This window comes from Cherax quadricarinatus, chromosome 55, assembly GCF_038502225.1.
Source record: "Cherax quadricarinatus isolate ZL_2023a chromosome 55, ASM3850222v1, whole genome shotgun sequence".
In the NCBI taxonomy this organism is placed as follows: domain Eukaryota; kingdom Metazoa; phylum Arthropoda; class Malacostraca; order Decapoda; family Parastacidae; genus Cherax; species Cherax quadricarinatus.
Window position 1 is genome coordinate 24,458,628 of NC_091346.1, and position 20,956 is coordinate 24,479,583.

Below are 20,956 nucleotides of genomic sequence, written 5' to 3' on the forward strand. Positions count from 1 at the left end.
GAAATCATACCTGGCCACTCACACAAACCAAAAAAGATGCCAACAAAAATAGGTCCATTGTAAATAAGGTAGACATTCATGGTAATCTTAAAATAACATATGCTCTGTCTATTAGTCATGCACTGAAGTCCCTCTCATAATATTTATTGTTTTCATATTTTGATTTTTTATTCATACAAAAAAATACAAATCACTGTTATGCAGACTATCGCACATTAAAAATGGCATAAACAATAGTGCACCAGTGAAAGCAAATATGTTAAACTCTATTGATTTGTATTGACGTGGTGGTGTGATTATTCTTGAATACTGGGTAAAATTTAACATTTCCAATACTTGAGCTCAGTTTCAAGATCGCTTTCATCGCCAATGAAACTATCTCTATTTTCTGTAATAGCGTTTTCCATTTTATCAGGCGATCATGAAACGCCATTATAAAATCTATAAATATTATACGGAAATACACCTCAAAGTCGTGGCGTTTTTATTCCAAAAACGATCAGTTTTTTTTTCCATTGGCACAACAGCGCTGCAGGATTTTGCAGCATACCGACCACACAGACCTATTTCGTTGGACTACTAGCTTTCCCGCTTGACGGAAGCACGACTAAGATGAAATATATATATACAAAGATAATGGTATGATTATACGAAAGAATGATGTTATTCAAGAAAATATCTGAATTTCTCTATTAGCACATCTAACTACTGCGCCACATCTGTTCCATGCCTGCTTTCAATAATATGCTCAAATTTATGCAGGTGACCAAAAAGAAGTAACTGTTATAAAAAGAAAATATTTCTACTACCACTAACACTTCTACCACTCACATTATCACTGCTTTTGCAGAGGTGTTTGCTGTAGAATACAACAGAGCTTAGGAAGCATATACGAGCAAAGATACACAATATATCCTTCAAACTGCCAATATCCCAAATCCTCCTTTAAAGTGCAGGCATTGTACTCGATTTCAGAATGAAGTCCACTATATGAAATATAACTGTTTCCCCTTGAATCCTTCTACTAAAAGAGCTACCTGTCGTACCCAATGATTTACAGGTCCAAAGTATTATTCGCCCATTCACTCCTATCTAATATCGCCTATGTGCAAGCTGTCTGGAATTCAAGCCTCTAGCCTACAAACTCCTTTTACCCTTTTCTAACCCTTTCTTGAGGACGGCCCCACTCTCCTTCCTCCTCTCCCAAACACCCTAGCATTTAATTCTTTTACAACCCCATCTATAAATATATTAAACAACCATGGTGACATTACACATCCCTGTCTAAGACCTACTTTTACCGGGAAGTATTCTCCCTCTCTTCTACACACCCTAACCTGAGCCTCACTATCCTCATAAAAGCTCTTTACAGCATTTAGTAACTTACCACCTATTCCATATACTTGTAACATCTGCCACATTGCTCCTCTATCCACTCTATCATATGCCTTTTCTAAATCCATAAATGCAATAAAAACTTCCCTACCTTTATCTAAATACTGTTCACATATATGCTTCAATGTAAACACTTGATCTACACATCCCCTACCCACTCTGAAGCCTCCCTGCTCATCCGCAATCTTACATTCTGTCTTACCTCTAATTCTTTCAGTTATAACCCTACCGTATACTTTTCCTGGTACGTATACTCAGTAAACTTAATCCTCTATAATTTTTACAATCTCTTTTGTCCCCTTTCCCTTTATATAAAGGGACTATACATGCTCTCCGCCAATCCCTAGGTACCTTCCCCTCTTTCATACATTTATTAAACAAAAGTACCAACCACTCCAACACTATATCCCCCCCTGCTTTTAACATTTCTGTCATGATCCCATCAGTTCCAGCTGCTTTACCCCCTTTCATTCTGTGTAATGCCTCACGTACCTCCACCACACTTACATTCTGCTCTTCTTCACTCCTAAAAGATGGTATACCTCCCTGGCCAGTGCATGAAATTACCGCCTCCCTTTCTTCCTCAATATTTAAAAGTTCCTCAAAATATTCTCGCCATCTACCTAATACCTCCCTCTCCCCATCTACTAACTCCCCTACTCTGTTTTTAACTGACAAATCCATACTTTCCCTAGGCTTTCTTAACTTGTTTAACTCATTCCAAAATTTTTTCTTATTTTCATTAAAATTTCTTGACAGTGCCTCTCCCACTCTTTCGTCTGCTCTCCTTTTGCACTCTCTCACCACTCTCTTCACCTTTCTTTTACTCTCCATATACTCTGCTCTTCTTATAACACTTCTGCTTTGTAAAAACCTCTCGTAAGCTACCTTTTTCTCTTTTATCACACCCTTTACTTCATCATTCCACCAATCACTCCTCTTTCCTCCTGCCCCCACCCTCCTATAACCACAAACTTCTGCCCCACATTCTAATACTGCATTTTTAAAACTATTCCAACCCTCTTCAACCCCCCCACTACTCATCTTTGCACTAGCCCACCTTTCTGCCAATAGTCGCTTATATCTCGCCCAAACTTCCTCCTCCCTTAGTTTATACACTTTCACCTCCCTCTTACTTGTTGTTGCCACCTTCCTCTTTTCCCATCTACCTCTTACTCTAACTGTAGCTACAACTAAATAATGATCCGATATATCAGTTGCCCCTCTATAAACATGTACATCCTGGAGCCTACCCATCAACCTTTTATCCACCAATACATAATCTAACAAACTACTTTCATTACGTGCTACATCATACCTTGTATATTTATTTATCCTCTTTTTCATAAAATATGTATTACTTATTACCAAATCTCTTTCTACACATAGCTCAATTAAAGGCTCCCCATTTACATTTACCCCTGGCATCCCAAATTTACCTACTACTCCCTCTATAACATTTTTACCCACTTTAGCATTGAAATCCCCAACCACCATTACTCTCACACTTGATTCAAGACTCCCCACGCATTCACTCAACATTTCCCAGAATCTCTCTCTCTCCTCTACACTTCTCTCTTCTCCAGGTGCATACACGCTTACTATAACCCACTTTTCACATCCAATCTTTATTTTACTCCACATAATCCTTGAATTTATACATTTGTAGTCCCTCTTTTCCTGCCATAGCTTATCCTTCAACATTATTGCTACTCCTTCTTTAGCTCTAACTCTATTTGAAACCCCTGACCTAATCCCATTTATTCCTCTCCATTGAAACTCTCCCACCCCCTTCAGCTTTGTTTCACTTAAAGCCAGGACATCCAGTTTCTTCTCATTCATAACATCCACAATCATCTCTTTCTTATCATTTGCACAACATCCACGCACATTCAGACTTCCCACTTTGACAATTTTCTTCTTCTTATTCTTTTTAGTAATCTTTACAGGAAAAGGGGTTACTAGCCCATTGTTCCCGGCATTTTAGTTGACCTTTACAACACGCATGGCTTACGGAGGAAAGATTCTTATTCCACTTCCCCATGGATATAAAAGGAGAAGTAATAAGACCAAGAACTATTAAGATAAAATCAAAGAAAACTCAGATGAGTGTGTATAAATAAACATGTACATGTATGTGTAGTGTGACCTAAGTGTAAGTAGAAGTAGCAAGACATGCCTGTAATCTTGCATATTTATGAGACAGACAAAAGACACCAGCAATCCTACCATCATGTAAAACAATTACAGGCTTTCGTTTTACACTCACTTGGCAGGACGGTAGCACCTCCCTGGGCGGCTGCTGTCTACCAACCTACTACCATGTATTTTGATTAATTATTATTTATGGTTTGTAGTAAGTGTAATGGCTCTCAAGAGTAAGTTACATTTATGTCACGGCCTTTCCCTAAATTATGTATAATATTTATAAAATCAGCTACATTGGAATATTGCAAATTTCTATTCAAATGTGAAGCCTAGATTTAAGGCTTTCTTGACTGACTATGATTCCTATTTACCCGTCTTCCTCACCCCAAGATTATATATTATTACCTATTTAAATTTTAGACATGTAATTTTTTGTTTCAGGCAAAGTGACAAGACTACAGATCTTCTTACATTGTCCATATTTGACCACCAGAAAGTCATGGTGATGGGAAGCTCTAAGGATCTTGGATGGTGCAAAGGAAGGTGTGTAGGAATGCTCCAAATGAGAGTGCAAAGAACATCAAACTGTTGGTATACTGCCATCATGATTTTCTTATTCGGTGTATCTGTCAGTGGTTCTAGGAATCTTCTCATCCACATCAAAGTCTTAGACAAGGCCTTTAAAGCTGAAAAGCAATTATTATAGTTCTAAGAACTATTAAGAAACAGGAACAAGTGTATACAGTATGCAAGTAGAAAATTTGTAAGCTTTATTGTTCATTTTACATATTCATGAGACAGACAGAAATGGCCAGCAGTCCTCCCAGAGTACAAACCATTTAACAGATTTTCATTTCTCATACTCATAACAGGATGGTTGCATATCTGCATCATTGCTATCTATGAAACAACTTTTAATGTGGCTGGTTCAGCCCCTGGCCAATTGTAGGTTTTCACTTGCATTTCATGTTTGCAATCATGTTTAAATACTAGATAAATAATTTTTTTTTTATTATCACACTGGCCGATTCCCACCAGGGCAGGGTGGCCCAGAAAAGAAAATCTTCCACTATCATTCACTCCATCACTGTCTTGCCAGAAGGGTGCTTTACACCTCAGTTTTTAAACTGCAACATTAACACCCCTCCTTCAGAGTGCAGGCACTGTACTTCCCATCTCCAGGACTCAAGTCCGGCCTGCCGGTTTCCCTAAACCCCTTCATAAATGTTACTTTGCTCACACTCCAACAGCACGTCAAGTATTAAAAACCATTTGTCTCCATTACCTCCTATCAAACACGCTCACGCATGCCTGCTGGAAGTCCAAGCCCCTCGCACACAAAACCTCCTTTACCCCCTCCCTCCAACCTTTCCTAGGCCGACCCCTACCCCGCCTTCCTTCCACTACAGACTGATACACTCTTGAAGTCATTCTGTTTCGCTCCATTCTCTCTACATGTCCGAACCACCTCAACAACCCTTCCTCAGCCCTCTGGACAACAGTTTTGGTAATCCCGCACCTCCTCCTAACTTCCAAACTACGAATTCTCTGCATTACATTCACACCACACATTGCCCTCAGACACGACATCTCCACTGCCTCCAGCCTTCTCCTCGCTGCAACATTCATCACCCATGCTTCACACCCATATAAGAGCGTTGGTAAAACTATACAAAGTTATTTGTCTCCACAGACTCCTAAGTGCACCACTCACCCTTTTCCCCTCATCAATTCTATGATTCACCTCATCTTTCATAGACCCATCCGCTGACACGTCCACTCCCAAATATTGAATACATTCACCTCCTCCATACTCTCTCCCTCCAATCTGATATCCAATCTTTCATCATCTAATCTTTTTGTTATCCTCATAACCTTACTCTTTCCTGTATTCACTTTTAATTTTCTTCTTTTGCATACCCTACCAAATTCATCCACCAATCTCTGCAACTTCTCTTCAGAATCTCCCAAGAGCACAGTGTCATCAGCAAAGAGCAACTGTGAGAACTCCCACTGTGTGTGATTCTTTATCTTTTAACTCCACGCCTCTTGCCAAGACCCTCGCATTTACTTCTCTTACAACCCCATCTATAAATATATTAAACAACCACGGTGACATCACACATCCTTGTCTAAGGCCTACTTTTACTGGGAAATAATTTCCCTCTTTCCTACATACTCTAACTTGAGCCTCACTATCCTCGTAAAAACTCTTCACTGCTTTCAGTAACCTACCTCCTACACCATACACCTGCAACATCTGCCACATTTCCCCCCTATCCACCCTGTCATACGCCTTTTCCAAATCCACAAATGCCACAAAGACCTCTTTAGCCTTATCTAAATACTGTTCACTTATGTGTTTCACTGTAAACACCTGGTCCACACACCCCTACCTTTCCTAAAACCTCCTTGTTCATCTGCTATCCTATTCTCCGTCCTACTCTTAATTCTTTCAATAATAACTCTACCATACACTTTACCAGGTATACTCAGCAAACTTATCCCCCTATAATTTTTGCACTCTCTTTTGTCCCCTTTGCCTTTATAGAAAGGAACTATGCATGCTCTCTGCCAATCCCTAGGTACCTTACCTTCTTCCATACATTTATTAAATAATTGCACCAACCACTCCAAAACTATATCCCCACCTGCTTTTAACATTTCTATCTTTATCCCATCAATCCCGGCTGCCTTACCCCCTTTCATTTTACCTACTACCTCACGAACTTCCCCCACACTCACAACTGGCTCTTCCTCACTCCTACAAGATGTTATTCCTCCTTGCCCTATACACGAAATCACAGCTTCCCTATCTTCATCAACATTTAACAATTCCTCGAAATATTCCCTCCATCTTCCCAATACCTCTAACTCTCCATTTAATAACTCTCCTCTCCTATTTTTAACTGACAAATCCATTTGTTCTATAAATAAAAGGTTAATAAAAAAAAAAATTTTTAACACATTAGCTGTTTCCCACCAAGACAGGGTGACCCAAAAGAAAGAAAAACCCAAAGAGAAAGGAAAAACTTTCGTCATCATTCAACACTTTCACCATCACTAATACATAATCACTGTCTTTGCAGAGGTGCTCACATAAAACATATACAGTAATAAAAGTATGGTATAGTATTGAAAAAAGTTAGCAAATGCAAGTGTTTTAAATATGTACAACTCAAACATAAAGTAATATAGGGAGAAAAATGTAGGGATTTACTTTTTTAATTATAACAGGGAAGAAGGCTGCTATGCATATGAAGACAGGACTGTTTATGAATAACCTGCATTTATGAAACTTATGACAATGTTTTGGTCTGTCCTGGACCATAGTCAAGTCACAGTTGAGTGAGGAAAAAAAGCAGAGAAGGCCAGAACAGAGGATAGGAGAAAGGAGGGTGTGGAAGAAGGAAACAATACTAATAATAGTAGTTGTAATAATGGTGTACTAGTGGTAGAAGTAATAGTAGAAAGTGAAGTAATAGTGGTGGTCCATAAGTGCAAGAGAACAGGGAATCATTGTAGGAGACGTACTGGTCCATGGGCATAGAACAAAATCCACAGGACTTTTTTTTTTCCTCGACACGTTGGCCGTCTCCCACCGAGGTAGGATGATACAAAAAAGAAAGAAACACTTTCACTATCATTCAACACTTGCCATCATTCATACAAAATCACTATCTTTGCAGGGAGGCCCAGATATGATAGTTTAGATGTCACTCCAAACAGCCAATATCCCAAACTCCTCCTTTAAAGTGCAGGGATTGTGCTTCCTACCTCCAGGACTCGAGTCTGGCTAACCAGTTTTTCTGAATCCCTTAGCTCATCAGGTCCCAAAAACCATTCGTCTTCATTCACTCCTATCTAACATGCTCACACGTGCTTGCTGCATGTCCAGGCCCCTATCACATAAAACCTTTTATACCCCCTTCCTCTATCCTTTCCTATGATGACCCCTACCCCTCCTAACCCTTCACTTCAGATTTATACACTCTCCAAATCAACCTGTTTTCCTCCGTCCTCTCTAAAGGACCAAACTACCTCAATAACCCCCCTTCATCCCTCTGAATAATACTTTTAGTTACTCCACACCATCTAATTTCCACACTACAAATTGTCTGCATAATATTTACACCACATATTGCCCTTAGACACAACATCTCCACTGCCTTCAGCCTCTTTCTCACTGCAGCAGTTGCAAACCATGCTTCACACCCATATAAGAGTGTTGGTACCATTGTACTCTCATACATTCCCTTCTTTGCCTCCATGGATAACGATTTTTCAGTGCACCACTCACTTTTTTTCCTTCATCAATTCTGTGGTTAACTTCATCCTTCATAAACCCATCTGTTGACAAATATACTCCCCAATATCTAAACACATTCACTTCTTCCATACTTTCTCCCTCCAATGTGATATCCAATTTTTCTTCACCTAACTCGTTTGATACCCTCATCACCTTACTGTTATCTATGTTCACTTTCAGCTTTCTTTCTTTACACACATTCCCAAACTCATCCACTAACCTTTGCAACTTCTCTTTAGAATCTTCCCAAAAGCATAGTATATTAGCAAAAAGTAACTGTGTCAATGCCCATTTTGTATTTGATTCCTCATAATTTAATCCCACCACTCTCCCCAACGTCCTAGCATTTACTTCTTTTACAACTCCATCTATAAATATGTTAAATAAATATGGTGACATTTCACATCCCTGTCTAAGGCCTACTTTTTTTTTTCTTCTTCTTCTTCTCAACAAGTCAGCCATCTCCCACCAAGGCAGGGTGACCTAAAAAGAAAGAAAATCCCCAAAAAGAAAATACTTTCATTATCATTCAACACTTTCACCTCACTCATACATAATCACTGTCTTAAAAGATGAACCTGGGTTCTTCCAATTCGGAATCAGACGCATTATCCGTTACGCTACAAGGCCCTATCCTCATAAAAACTCTTTACCTACTCCATAAACTTGCAACATCTGCCACATTGCTCCCTTATCTACCCTGTCATAAACCTTTTATAAATCCATAAATGCATTGAAAACTTCCCTATCTTTTTTTAAATATTGTTCACTTATATGCTTCAATGTAAACACTTGATCTACACATCCCCTACCCATTCTAAAGCCTCCTTTTTCATCTGCAGTCCTGCTCTCTGTCTTACCTCTGATTCTTTCAGTAATAACCCTGCCATATACCTTACCTGGTATACTCGGTAAACCTCTTATAATAAAGACATCTAATTTTGTCCAGGTGGGTGAGAACATCATAATCATGACTTTGACCTATATTAGTGAATAATGAACTTTAAACATAAATCTAAAATGCTGGTTGAAATCAACTTCTTAAGAATTGCATTATGGTAATATGTAAAAATGAATATTGTAGGCTATACACAAAAATTTGGAATGATGAAAACTAAGAAATGTATTATTATTACATTCAGGTGGGAAATGTGTTAAACCTATAGGGATCATGCAGTACCTGGGGAAATGAGAGGCAGTCATTCAGGTTCAATCCAAGAAAGGGACTAGGAAAGATTTTTTCAAAGATTTAGACATATGCAGTGATGATGAATGAGAGTGAATTCAAATAAGTGAAGGACTGTACAGCATATGAAAGTGTTGAAATGACTGTTGGTATCCTTGAAGGGAAGAGTTGATAAAATAGGAAGAAGGTTCCACTAGAAGCAAGGGAAGTAGAAGAAACAATGTGTATTAAATAGCTGTACTGTTACTCTGATAATATTACTATAATCTAAATTAATTTTACCATGATGTCACTCTTCAGAACAAAACAAAATTCACAGTGCAAGTATTTCGTGAACAAATCTTCATGTGAATTCTGTATATACCACATCCAACGAGAGTATCAGAAGACTTCGGCCAAGCGTGCAGATATCCAGTCATCGTTCACCAGAGTGGACCCTCGGCGGAGATTACAAGAGAAAGTACTTGGGAAAGATCAGGTGGTTTATTCTATAAGCATTTATTTCCAGTAATATAAAAAATTTAAACAATTTAACTGGTTGGAATTTTTAACCAACCCAAATTTAAATACTACATACACTCCTAGCTATTAAGGAATAGTTAATGCAGTATTTGTTTTCTTCTTGTAGGTATTTTATGGTGGGCAGCTGTACACATCACCAGCACCTGGATGTGCCCCTAAGCAAGCTAGAGCCAATAAAGCAAAGGATCTCACAACTTTAGCTTCCCTCAAGCTTAAAGTAAAGACAGAACAGTTGAAGACAGAAGACAAACAGAATTCCTTTATTTTAAAACACATGAGTGATGGTGAAATTAAAGCAATTAGACAAGTAGCTCAAACAAATGATAATTTGTAAGTACGTGTATTGTATATTCCATATATGTATCTACATTGTTCAGTTTTATCATAATACAGCAAACAAAGATACAGTGGAACCTCTACTTACGAGTTTAATCCATTCCATGACCTTGCTCGCAACTGGATTTGCTCGTTTGCAGAGTCAATTTTCCTCATTTAAATTAATTGAAATGGAATTAATTCGTTCCAGTGGAATTCCAGGCACGAGAAAATACTTTAGTAATTTCTCTATATCAACTCTACAGCTTATGTATCTATCACAATTTGTGTAATATAACATAATAAACAATATTAATAACATAGAAACATGATGTATACACTAGAATGAATAAAATACATGTCATTAGGTATGTGGCTAGTGGTGGTGACAGCAGCCATTGTTGTTGGGGTTTATAGGGCCACCACAGCGGCCATTCCTGCTCCTGACTACATGTGTAGAGAACCTAGGTTAACCCAAAAAATCAGAGTGACTTATAAGTGCCACACTCTTAATTCTTCACTAAATTGCTACACTTTGCCACTGCTGCTTCATGTCTGCCACTGCTACCTCATGATGTCTGCCACTGCTGCTTCATGTTGTCTGCCACTGTCTGCCACAGCTTCTTCATGTTGTCTGTCACTGCTGCTTTATGTTGTCTGCCACTGCTACCTCATGCTGTCTGTCACTGCTGCTTCATGTTGTGTCACTGCTGCTTCATGTTGTCTGCCACTGCTGCTTCATGTTGTCTGCCACAGCTTCATGTTGTCTGTCATTGCTACCTCATGTTGTCTGTCACTGCTGCTTCATGTTGTCTGTCACTGCTGCTTCATGTTGTCTGTCACTGCTGCTTCATATTGTCTGCCACTACTACCTCATGTTGTCTGCCACTGTTGCTTCATGTCTGCCACTGCTACCTCATGATGTCTGCCACTGCTGCTTCATGTTGTCTGCCACTGCTGCTTCATGTTGTCTGCCACAGCTACTTCATGTTGACTGTCACTGCTTCTTCATGTTGTCTGTCACTGCTGCTTCATGTTGTCTGTCACTGCTACCTTATATTGTCTGTCACTGCTGCTTCATGTTGTCTGTCACTGCTGCTTCATGTTGTCTGCCACTGCTACCTCATGATGTCTGCCACTGCTACCTCATGATGTTCCACTGCTGCTTCATGTTGTCTGCCACTGCTACCTCATGATGTCTGCCACTGCTACCTCATGCTGTCTGCCACTGCTACCTCATGATGTCTGCCACTGCTGCTTCATGTTGTCTGCCACTGCTACCTCATGATGTCTTCCACTGTTGCTTCATGCTGTCTGCCACTGCTGCTTCATGTCTGCCACTGCTACCTCATGATGTGCCACTGCTACCTCATGATGTCTGCCACTGCTGCTACCTCATGATGTCTGCCACTGCTACTTCATGATGTCTGCCACTGTTGCTTCATGTTGTCTGCCACTGCTGTTTCATGTTATCTGCCACTGCTGTTTCATGTTATCTGCCACTGCTGTTTCATGTTATCTGCCACTGCTACCTCATGATGTCTACCACTGACGTCGCCAAAGAATCGAACATTTCTGCTATTTTGAGCTCAATTTCAAGGTACTTTTCATCGTGAAACCAATTAAAATCATATTTATTTTTGTAGTATATCTTCCATTCTATCACATAAGACCAAATAAAACGAGAATACAAAACCTCCTTGATGCCTGCTCGTGATTCAATGAAATTTTGCCCTATGGGAAACAAATTGACCGAAAGAGCTAATCATATCTTAAAACTCACATGGATGCACTTACAAGCAGAGGCCCCACTGCATTGCCACATCCCTATCTGCCCGGCCATACTTCTTTATAAACCCTTCACAATTTCATACAAGCTTAAATACTAATAATTGTTGTTCAAAACAGTTTATCATAATTTGTAAATATTTTATTTGTAATTGTCTTACTGTACTTCATTTTTCCCTAATAGCCTTCTCCTCACTTAGCAACGACTCGCTAACAACGCCTTGGGCCATCGATGCAGCCTGACCAGCATTCATACCTCTAAATAATGTATATTAGAGCTTGATTTCCTCATTCTCATTTCAATAAGCAGTATAACATCAGGTAAACATTTAAAATAAAATTAGAAATAAGAGTAAATGGTGCAAAGGTGACATTAAACAACATCATGTAATGATAAACTCACCACACATAAGCATGCCTCACTAGCGACTAACTACTAACCCTAAACCTGTCCAAACAAATTATGTCTACATGCGAGGCTCCAAAAGTAGATCCAATGCTTTTGCCCATTTTCAAATATAATCAAAAAATGTAGATCAATGTTTCTTTACACGCTTTCAAATGCAAAAAAAGATCTACATTTTTAATATACTTCGTAAATGCTGAAAACGAGACTCACGCTTTCGACAATTTAAGCGACAATGACGCATCTAGGAATGAATGTTCGCCATTGGGCGAGGAGAAGGTACAATCATCAGCAACTGCTGCTTGGTTTCTGATTTGACCAAATTTGAAACATAAGTTTGATTAGTTGATCAGGATGATTTAAACCATAATACAGTGGACTCCTCGGTTAACGATTTTAATTCGTGGTAAGAGGGCTCATCGCGTTAAATAATCGCGAGGCAATGAATTTTTCCTATAAGAAAGGTTAATGGAAATCAAATTAATCCGCAAGACTTAAAAGTATGAAAATTTTTACTACATGAAATGTTAATTTTAATACACACAAACTGGAAGCAATATACAATTAAATGACACTTACTTTTATTGAAGATCTTATTATTGAGGCTGACAGAGAGGAGAGCATTATCTTCTTTACTGTTTAGAAGGGGAATCCTTCCATTACGAATTATAGTAAGTCCTTTCCAAGTATTTCTTCTTCTTTTTTAATGCCACTAGGACTAGCTGAGGAGCCACTACTGATCTCACAACAAATCTGTTCATAGAGCTCGTACTCTCCTGCCTTTGGCGATTTGTCTAAATGGGCTAACATTGTCATTGGAAGAGCACTTAGTAAGCCACAAAGCCAGCCGTGCCTGTGCGATTTTCATCTACAAAGGTTTGTGTTCAAATCACTGCACACATTTCAATCTTGCCAGGCACAATGGATTCACAACTGGTACAGGCCTGTGGTTAGCTGAACTTTTCAAAACCTTCTTTAATTTCATACGAATTCTCACCCGGGTAGATATGCTGACAAAAAAGAGATCGCAAACCCTCGAAGAAGTGGAAAGGTTATTGTTGGTGTGGATTACCCAAAAACAGTTAGCAGGAGATAGTATTATGCAGTCAATAATATGTGAAAAGGCAAGGCAGTTGCATGACGACTTCGTAAAGAAAATGCCTGCAATGAGTGGTGATGTTTGTGATTTTAAGGCCAGCAAAGGCTGGTTTGAGAGATTTAAGAAGTGTAGTGGCATACAGTGTGGTAAAGCATGGTGAGGGTGCCAGTTCAGACAAACGGGCGACTGAGAAGTTTGTACAGGAGTTTAAGGGGTACGTAGACACTGAAAAATTCAAACCCCAACAAGTGTTCACTTGTGACGAAACAGGCCCGTTTTGGAAGAAAATGCCAAAGAGGACCTACATCACACAGGAGGAAATGGCACTCCCAGGACACAAGCCTATGAAAGACAGGCTAACTCATGTTTTATAGTAATGCTAGTGAGGATTGCAAAGTGAAGCCTTTACTGGTCTATCACTTTGAAAACCTCAGAGTGTTCAAGAAAAACAGTGTCACCAAGAGTACAGAGAACCTTCACGGCACGCACAACGGAGATAAAACACCTCAATTACTGGGAGCGCTTGAAGTTCCTGAACCTGTACTTCCTGGAACGCAGGTGGGAGAGATACATGATTATATACACCTGGAAAATCCTAGAGGGACTAGTACCGAACTTTCACATGAAAATCACTCACAACAAAAGCAAAAGACTCGGCAGACGATGCAACATCCCCCCAATGAAAAGCAGGGGTGTCACTAGCACGTTAAGAGACAATACAATAAGTGTCAGGGGCCCAACACTGTTCAACTGCCTCCCAGCATACATAAGGGGGATTACCAATACACCCCTGGCTGTCTTTAAGCAGGCACTGGACAAGCACCTAAAGTCGGTACCTTACCAGCCGGGCTGTGGCTCGTACGTTGGATTGCGTGCAGCCAGCAATAACGGCCTGGTTGATCAGGCTCTGATCCACCATGAGGCCTGGTCACAGACTGGGCCGCGGGGGCGTTGACCCCCGGAACTCTCTCCAGGTAAACTCCAGGTATTGTGTTACTGGGGAATTCCATGGGATTGGATGTGAGTTTGGAGGATGTGGAAGAGTTGGTGGAGGACCACAATGAAGAGCTAACCACTACAGAGCTGCAAGACCTTCATCTGCAAAAACAACAGACCGCAGCTCAGGAAATTGCTTCACAGGAGGAGGAAGGACATTTGTGTAAAGTGGACTGAAGTGCAAACATTTATGGATGAACTTCACCCTGGCAAAGCTGTTGCAGGCCGTGTTGGCAACGTGTACAATGACAATGTTGTGTTCCATTTTAGGGAAATTTTAAAGAAACGCCAGAAACAGAGCTCTCTGGACAGATATTTTGTGCAACAGGGGTCCAGTGACTCAAGTTGTTTCCAGTGGCATTAAAAAACAAAGGGAAGTAACCCCAGATAAGGACTTGGTACCTGAAGTCTTTATGGATGGGGATTCCCCTTCCAAACAATAGTGCACCGTCATCCTCTCCCCTCTCGTCTTCCATCCACCCAGAAGTCTTCAGTAAAGGTAAGTGTAATGTTATCATTATTTTATATATGTATGTACGTACTTGATTTCTCATTGTTTTCTGTGTGTAAATCTTTATTTAATTTGAATTTTTTTTTTTTTTTTTTAATATTTTTTGGGTGTCTGGAGTAGATTAGTTTTATTTCCTTTATTTCTTATGGGGAAAATGGTTTCGCCATTCATCAATTTCGTCCTTCAGCATATTCTGGAATGGATTAATCACAAAACTCGGGGGTCCACTGTATTATTATTATTAGTTGAATTCAGCCCAAATCTTTGGGTCTTCGTTTAGTGATTATATGTTGCTCAGAAGGTTGTTTCAAATCATAATTATAGGTTCGTTAACAACTTAATTTTACTGTATTAATAGTAGTTAGTCAGGAATACTGGAAATTAATAAAAAATTCACCAATAACCAATGCTTAGTAGAAGACTGATTTTTTGAGGCTGTTTCATATTTTTTCTAACAATGCAGTAGTGAAAGACTTCTGGCTCCTACCCCCGGAGCACGTAATCTTTTACGCTTCATGGTCAAGGAAGATGTGCAGAAAAAGACAAAGTCTGGAGAAATTCGCAGTGTCACTGCTAAGGATTTGCTCAATATGACTAGTCAGCAAATCCAGTCACGGAAAAGACAAGTAAGTAATATGTAATGAACATGCTGTCAAATGTTTTCTTAATTTTCTGTGTATCTTTGCCCATTTGGCATAGTGGTTTACAATAGGCAAATATTGCATGCATCTTTTGAAAGTAGCTGTGCAAATTGCAAGGGCAAATATTATGAAATACAGTGGAACCTCAAAAATCGAACTGCTCCCAACACAAGCAATTATGTAAGTGTATTTTTGTAAGTGCTTTTATAAGTGTATTTTTGAGGGTCTGAAATGGACTAATCTAATTTACATTATTCCTGATGGGAATAAATTCATTCGGTAAAGGCACTCGAACAGCCTTCTGGACTGAAGAAAGTTAGATATTTGAGGTTCCACTGTAATATGTTCAGTACAGTACAATAGTACTGAACTGTACATTTTTTTTTTTTTTTCAACAAGTCGGCCGTCTCCCACCGAGGCAGGGTGACCCAAAAAAGAAAGAAAATCCCCAAAAAGAAAATACTTTCATCATCATTCAACACTTTCACCACACTCACACATTATCACTGCTTTTGCAGAGGTGCTCAGAATACAACAGTTTAGAAGCATATACGTATAAAGATACACAACATATCCCTCCAAACTGCCAATATCCCAAACCCCTCCTTTAAAGTGCAGGCATTGTACTTCCCATTTCCAGGACTCAAGTCCGACTATATGAAAATAACCGGTTTCCCTGAATCCCTTCACTAAATATTACCCTGCTCACACTCCAACAGATCGTCAGGTCCCAAGTATCATTTGTCTCCATTCACTCCTATCTAACACGCTCATGCACGCTTGCTGGAAGTCCAAGCCCCTCGCCCACAAAACCTCCTTTACCCCCTCTTTCCAACCCTTTCGAGGACGACCCCTACCCCTCCTTCCTTTCCCTATAGATTTATATGCTTTCCATGTCATTCTACTTTGATAAATTCTCTCTAAATGACCAAACCACATCAACAATCCCTCTTCTGCCCTCTGACTAATACTTTTATTAACTCCACACCTTCTCCTAATTTCCACACTCCGAATTTTCTGCATAATATTTACACCATACATTGCCCTTAGACAGGACATCTCCACTGCCTCCAACCGTCTCCTCGCTGCTGCATTTACCACCCAAGCTTCACATCCATATAAGAGTGTTGGTACTACTATACTTTCATACATTCCGTTCTTTGCCTCCATAGATAACGTTTTTTGACTCCACATATACCTCAACGCACCACTCACCTTTTTTCCCTCATCAATTCTATGATTAACCTCATCCTTCATAAATCCATCCACCGACACGTCAACTCCCAAGTATCTGAAAACATTCACTTCTTCCATACTCCTCCCCAATTTGATATCCAATTTTTCTTTATCTAAATCATTTGATACCCTCATCACCTTACTCTTTTCTATGTTCACTTTCAACTTTCTACCTTTACACACATTCTCAAACTCATCCACTAGCCTTTGCAATTTTTCTTTAGAATCTCCCATAAGCACAGTATCATCAGCAAAAAGTAACTGTGTCAATTCCCATTTTGAATTTGATTCCCCATAATTTAATCCCACCCCTCTCCCGAACACCCTAGCATTTACTTCTTTTACAACCCCATCTATAAATATATTAAACAACCATGGTGACATTACACATCCCTGTCTAAGACCTACTTTTACCGGGAAGTATTCTCCCTCTCTTCTACACACCCTAACCTGAGCCTCACTATCCTCATAAAAGCTCTTTACAGCATTTAGTAACTTACCACCTATTCCATATACTTGCAACATCTGCCACATTGCTCCTCTATCCACTCTATCATATGCCTTTTCTAAATCCATAAATGCAATAAAAACTTCCCTACCTTTATCTAAATACTGTTCACATATATGCTTCAATGTAAACACTTGATCTACACATCCCCTACCCACTCTGAAGCCTCCCTGCTCATCTGCAATCCTACATTCTGTCTTACCTCTAATTCTTTCAGTTATAGCCCTACCGTATACTTTTCCTGGTATACTCAGTAAACTTATTCCTCTATAATTTTTACAATCTCTTTTGTCCCCTTTCCCTTTATATAAAGGGACTATACATGCTCTCCGCCAATCCCTAGGTACCTTCCCCTCTTTCATACATTTATTAAATAAAAGTACCAACCACTCCAACACTATATCCCCCCCTGCTTTTAACATTTCTGTCATGATCCCGTCAGTTCCAGCTGCTTTACCCTCTTTCATTCTGTGTAATGCCTCACGTACTTCCACCACACTTACATTCTGCTCTTCTTCACTGCTAAAAGATGGTATACCTCCCTGGCCAGTGCATGAAATTACCGCCTCCCTTTCTTCCTCAACATTTAAAAGTTCCTCAAAATATTCTGTACATATTATTTCATAATATCAGTACAGTAGTACTGTAATTTATATGTTGGAATCATACTGCAGCACTCTCACTACGTACACTAAAATAAATCCAGTTTTATTAAGTTTTTATATTGTGTACTTCTTTGTTTTATGAGTGGCTGTTTTAAAAACCTAGTAAGGGATAGAAATGCTTAAAATAAAAGCATTGCCCCAGGTACAGTAGGACCCCACTTATATGACAGGTTAGGTTCCAGGCTACTGCCGTAAAGTGGAACTTTTTTTTTTTCCCCACTTATTAATAAATATAAATGCTAGATAACAAGTTTACACTAACATGTATTAAGTTAGCAATAGAACTAGGCATTAAAAAACAATATAAAAGTAAAATACACATATAGTACACTCATTATTTACCTTAAAATATTTGTAGTCTTAATGTAGGGTGAGAGGTGAGTTTAAATAACTACTCACTATTGCGGCACATTCATTCATTTCCACTGATAAACACATCATTACATTTATGGTGTTGGAGGGGGGTATACACTAGGGGGAATAGGTGGGGAAATAGGGTCAATTCCTTGGATTAAGAGCCTTCATCAGCATAAAAGTTATCAGTCTCCTTGAGGGGATGAGGGTATCAAATGATTTAGATAAAGAAAAATTGGGAAGGAGGAGCATGGAAAAAGTGAATGTTTTCAGATATTTGGGAGTTGACGTGTCAGTGGATGGATTTATGAAGGATGAGGTTAATCATAGAATTGATGAAGGAAAAAAGGCGAGTGGTGCGTTGAGGTATATGTGGAGACAAAAAAACGTTATCTATGGAGGCAGAGAAAGGAATGTATGAAAGTACAGTAGTACCAACACTCTTATATGGGTGTGAAGCTTGGGTTGTAAATGCTGCAGAGAGGAGGTGGTTGGAGGCAGTGGAGATGTCCTGTCTAAGGGCAATGTGTGGTGTAAATACAGTGGACCCCCGGTTAACGATATTTTTTCATTCCAGAAGTATGTTCAGGTGCCAGTACTGACCGAATTTGTTCCCATAAGGAATATTGTGAAGTAGATTAGTCCATTTCAGACCCCCAAACATACACGTACAAACGCACTTACATAAATACACTTACATAATTGGTCGCATTGTGAGGTGATCGTTATGCGGGAGTCCACTGTATTATGCAGAAAATTCGGAGTGTGGAAATTAGGAGAATGTGTGGAGTTAATAAAAGTATTAGTCAGAGGGCTGAAGAGGGGTTGTTGAGGTAGTTTGGTCATTTAGAGAGAATGGATCAAAGTAGAATGACATGGAGAGCTTGTAATCCCCGCACCCTCCTTTTTTCCCAAACGAAAACCCTGCAATATTCACAAACACATTCTTTCAGACATGACATCCCCCACTGCCTCCAGCCCTTCCTCAAAAACACCCACTACCTTTACCCAATAAGAGCGTTGGTAAAACCTATTTCCATACTTTCCCCTTTTTTGCCCCAAGGACAAAGTTCTTTTGGTCCCCCGGACCCCCAAGTGCACTACCCCACTTTTTCCTCATCAATTTATGATTAAACCATTTTTATAGACCCACCCGGCTGACAGGCCCACTCCAAAATTCAAATACCCCCTTTTTCCCCCAAACCTCCAATCTGATATTCAATTTTTATCCCCTAATTTTTTACCCCCTTTAATTTTATTTTCTTTCCTTTCACCTTTTTTTTTCACCCTCCACCCATCCCCCAATCCTAAACTTTTTCGAATCCCCCAAGAGCACAGTGTCATCAGCAAAGAGTAGCTGTGACAACTCCCATTTTTGTGTGTGATTTTTATTTTTTAACCCCCCTTTTTCAACCCCCAGATTTACTTCAAACCCCATCTATAAAATATTAAAAAACCCACGGTGACATCACAAAACCCCTTTTGCCCCAAGGGCCCTTCCTTTTTACGGGGAAAATTTTCCCCTTCCAACATACCCAACCTGGCCCCACTATCCTCAAAAAACTTTTTCCCCGCTTTAGAAACCCCACCCCCCACCCCAAACACCTGCAAATCTACATTCCCCCCCATCCCCCCCGTCATACCCCTTCCAAACCATAAATGCCAAAAAGACCTCTTTAGCCTTACTTTTACTGTTCACTTATATTTTTCCCCACTGAAAACACCGGGGTCCACACCCCCCTACCTTCCAAAAGCCCCCCTTTTAACCTTCCTTTCTCCCCCTTTTCCCTTTAACCTTTCAATTATAACTCTACCATACACTTTACCAGGCACACTAAAGACTTACCCCCAAAATTTTTTAAATTTTTTACCCCCTTTGGCTTTAAAAGGAAACCCATATGCCCCCTTTAACCCAGGTACCCTTTCCCTTTTCCACAATTTTTTAAAAACACCAACCACCCAAAACTATATCCCCACCTGTTTTTAAAAACTTTTTATTTTTCCCCCTTTAAACCCGGGCCGCCCCCCCCCTTTCTTTTTACCTACGGGCCTCACGAATTTCCCCCCAATCACAAACTGGCTTTTCCCTTCACCCTTCAAGATGTTTTTCCCTCCTTGCCCAAATTACCCCCAAATCACAGCTTATCTCTCATCAACATTTAAAATTCCTCAAAAACCCCCATCCCCAAACCTTTAACTCCTTTTTAATAATTTTCCCCCCTTTTTTTTAAACTGAAAAACCCTTTTGGGTTCTCGGGCTTTCAACCCAAAAAAATTTTCTCACCCCAAAACTTTTTCTTATTTTAAAAAAAATTTGTTAAACATCTCCCCCAACCCCTTTTTTGCCCCTTTTTTTTACTTGTTTCACCCCCCTTCAATTCCTTTTTCTCCATATTTTCCCCTCCTTGCACCCTTCTACTTTGAAAAAACTTTCTATTAACTTTTTTTCTCCTTACTACTCTTTTACACCATCATTCCACCAATCGTTTCCTTTCCCCCCTTTGCACCCACTTTTCCTGAAACCAAAAATTTTGTTTGGAACACTTAACACAATTTTTTTAAAACCATTCTAAACCTTTTCCCAATTTTAAAAATTGTTTATCCCTCTTTAAAGTCATCTATCCTCCAATAGCTTTTTAAATTTTCCTTTACCCTAACGGTTTTTTCCCCCTTCTTTTAGTTTAAAAACCCCTTACCCCCCTTTTTCTTCCCTGATGCTTCTTTTTCCCTCCGAACCCCTCCACCTTTTTTCCCCAGGGAGCTACAACTAGAAAGGATCTGATATATCTGGGGGCCCCTAAACATGTACATCCCAAGTCTACTTTAACAGTCTTTTTTCTACCAAAAACATAATCCAACAAACTACTGTCATTTCGC

At 39.5% G+C, this 20,956-nt stretch overlaps 1 protein-coding gene across 1 annotated transcript in view; it reads left to right on the top strand.

The window, feature by feature from the left end:
• The window catches only part of Mcm10 (minichromosome maintenance 10 homolog), a 66,523-nt gene that overhangs the window by 20,782 nt on the left and 24,785 nt on the right, over nt 1-20,956 (top strand). The window contains exons 5-8 of the mRNA XM_070096972.1: nt 3,833-4,086; nt 9,339-9,516; nt 9,667-9,890; nt 15,139-15,301. Coding sequence (XP_069953073.1) covers nt 3,833-4,086; nt 9,339-9,516; nt 9,667-9,890; nt 15,139-15,301 — 819 coding nt within the window. The remainder of the gene's footprint in view (nt 1-3,832; nt 4,087-9,338; nt 9,517-9,666; nt 9,891-15,138; nt 15,302-20,956) is intronic.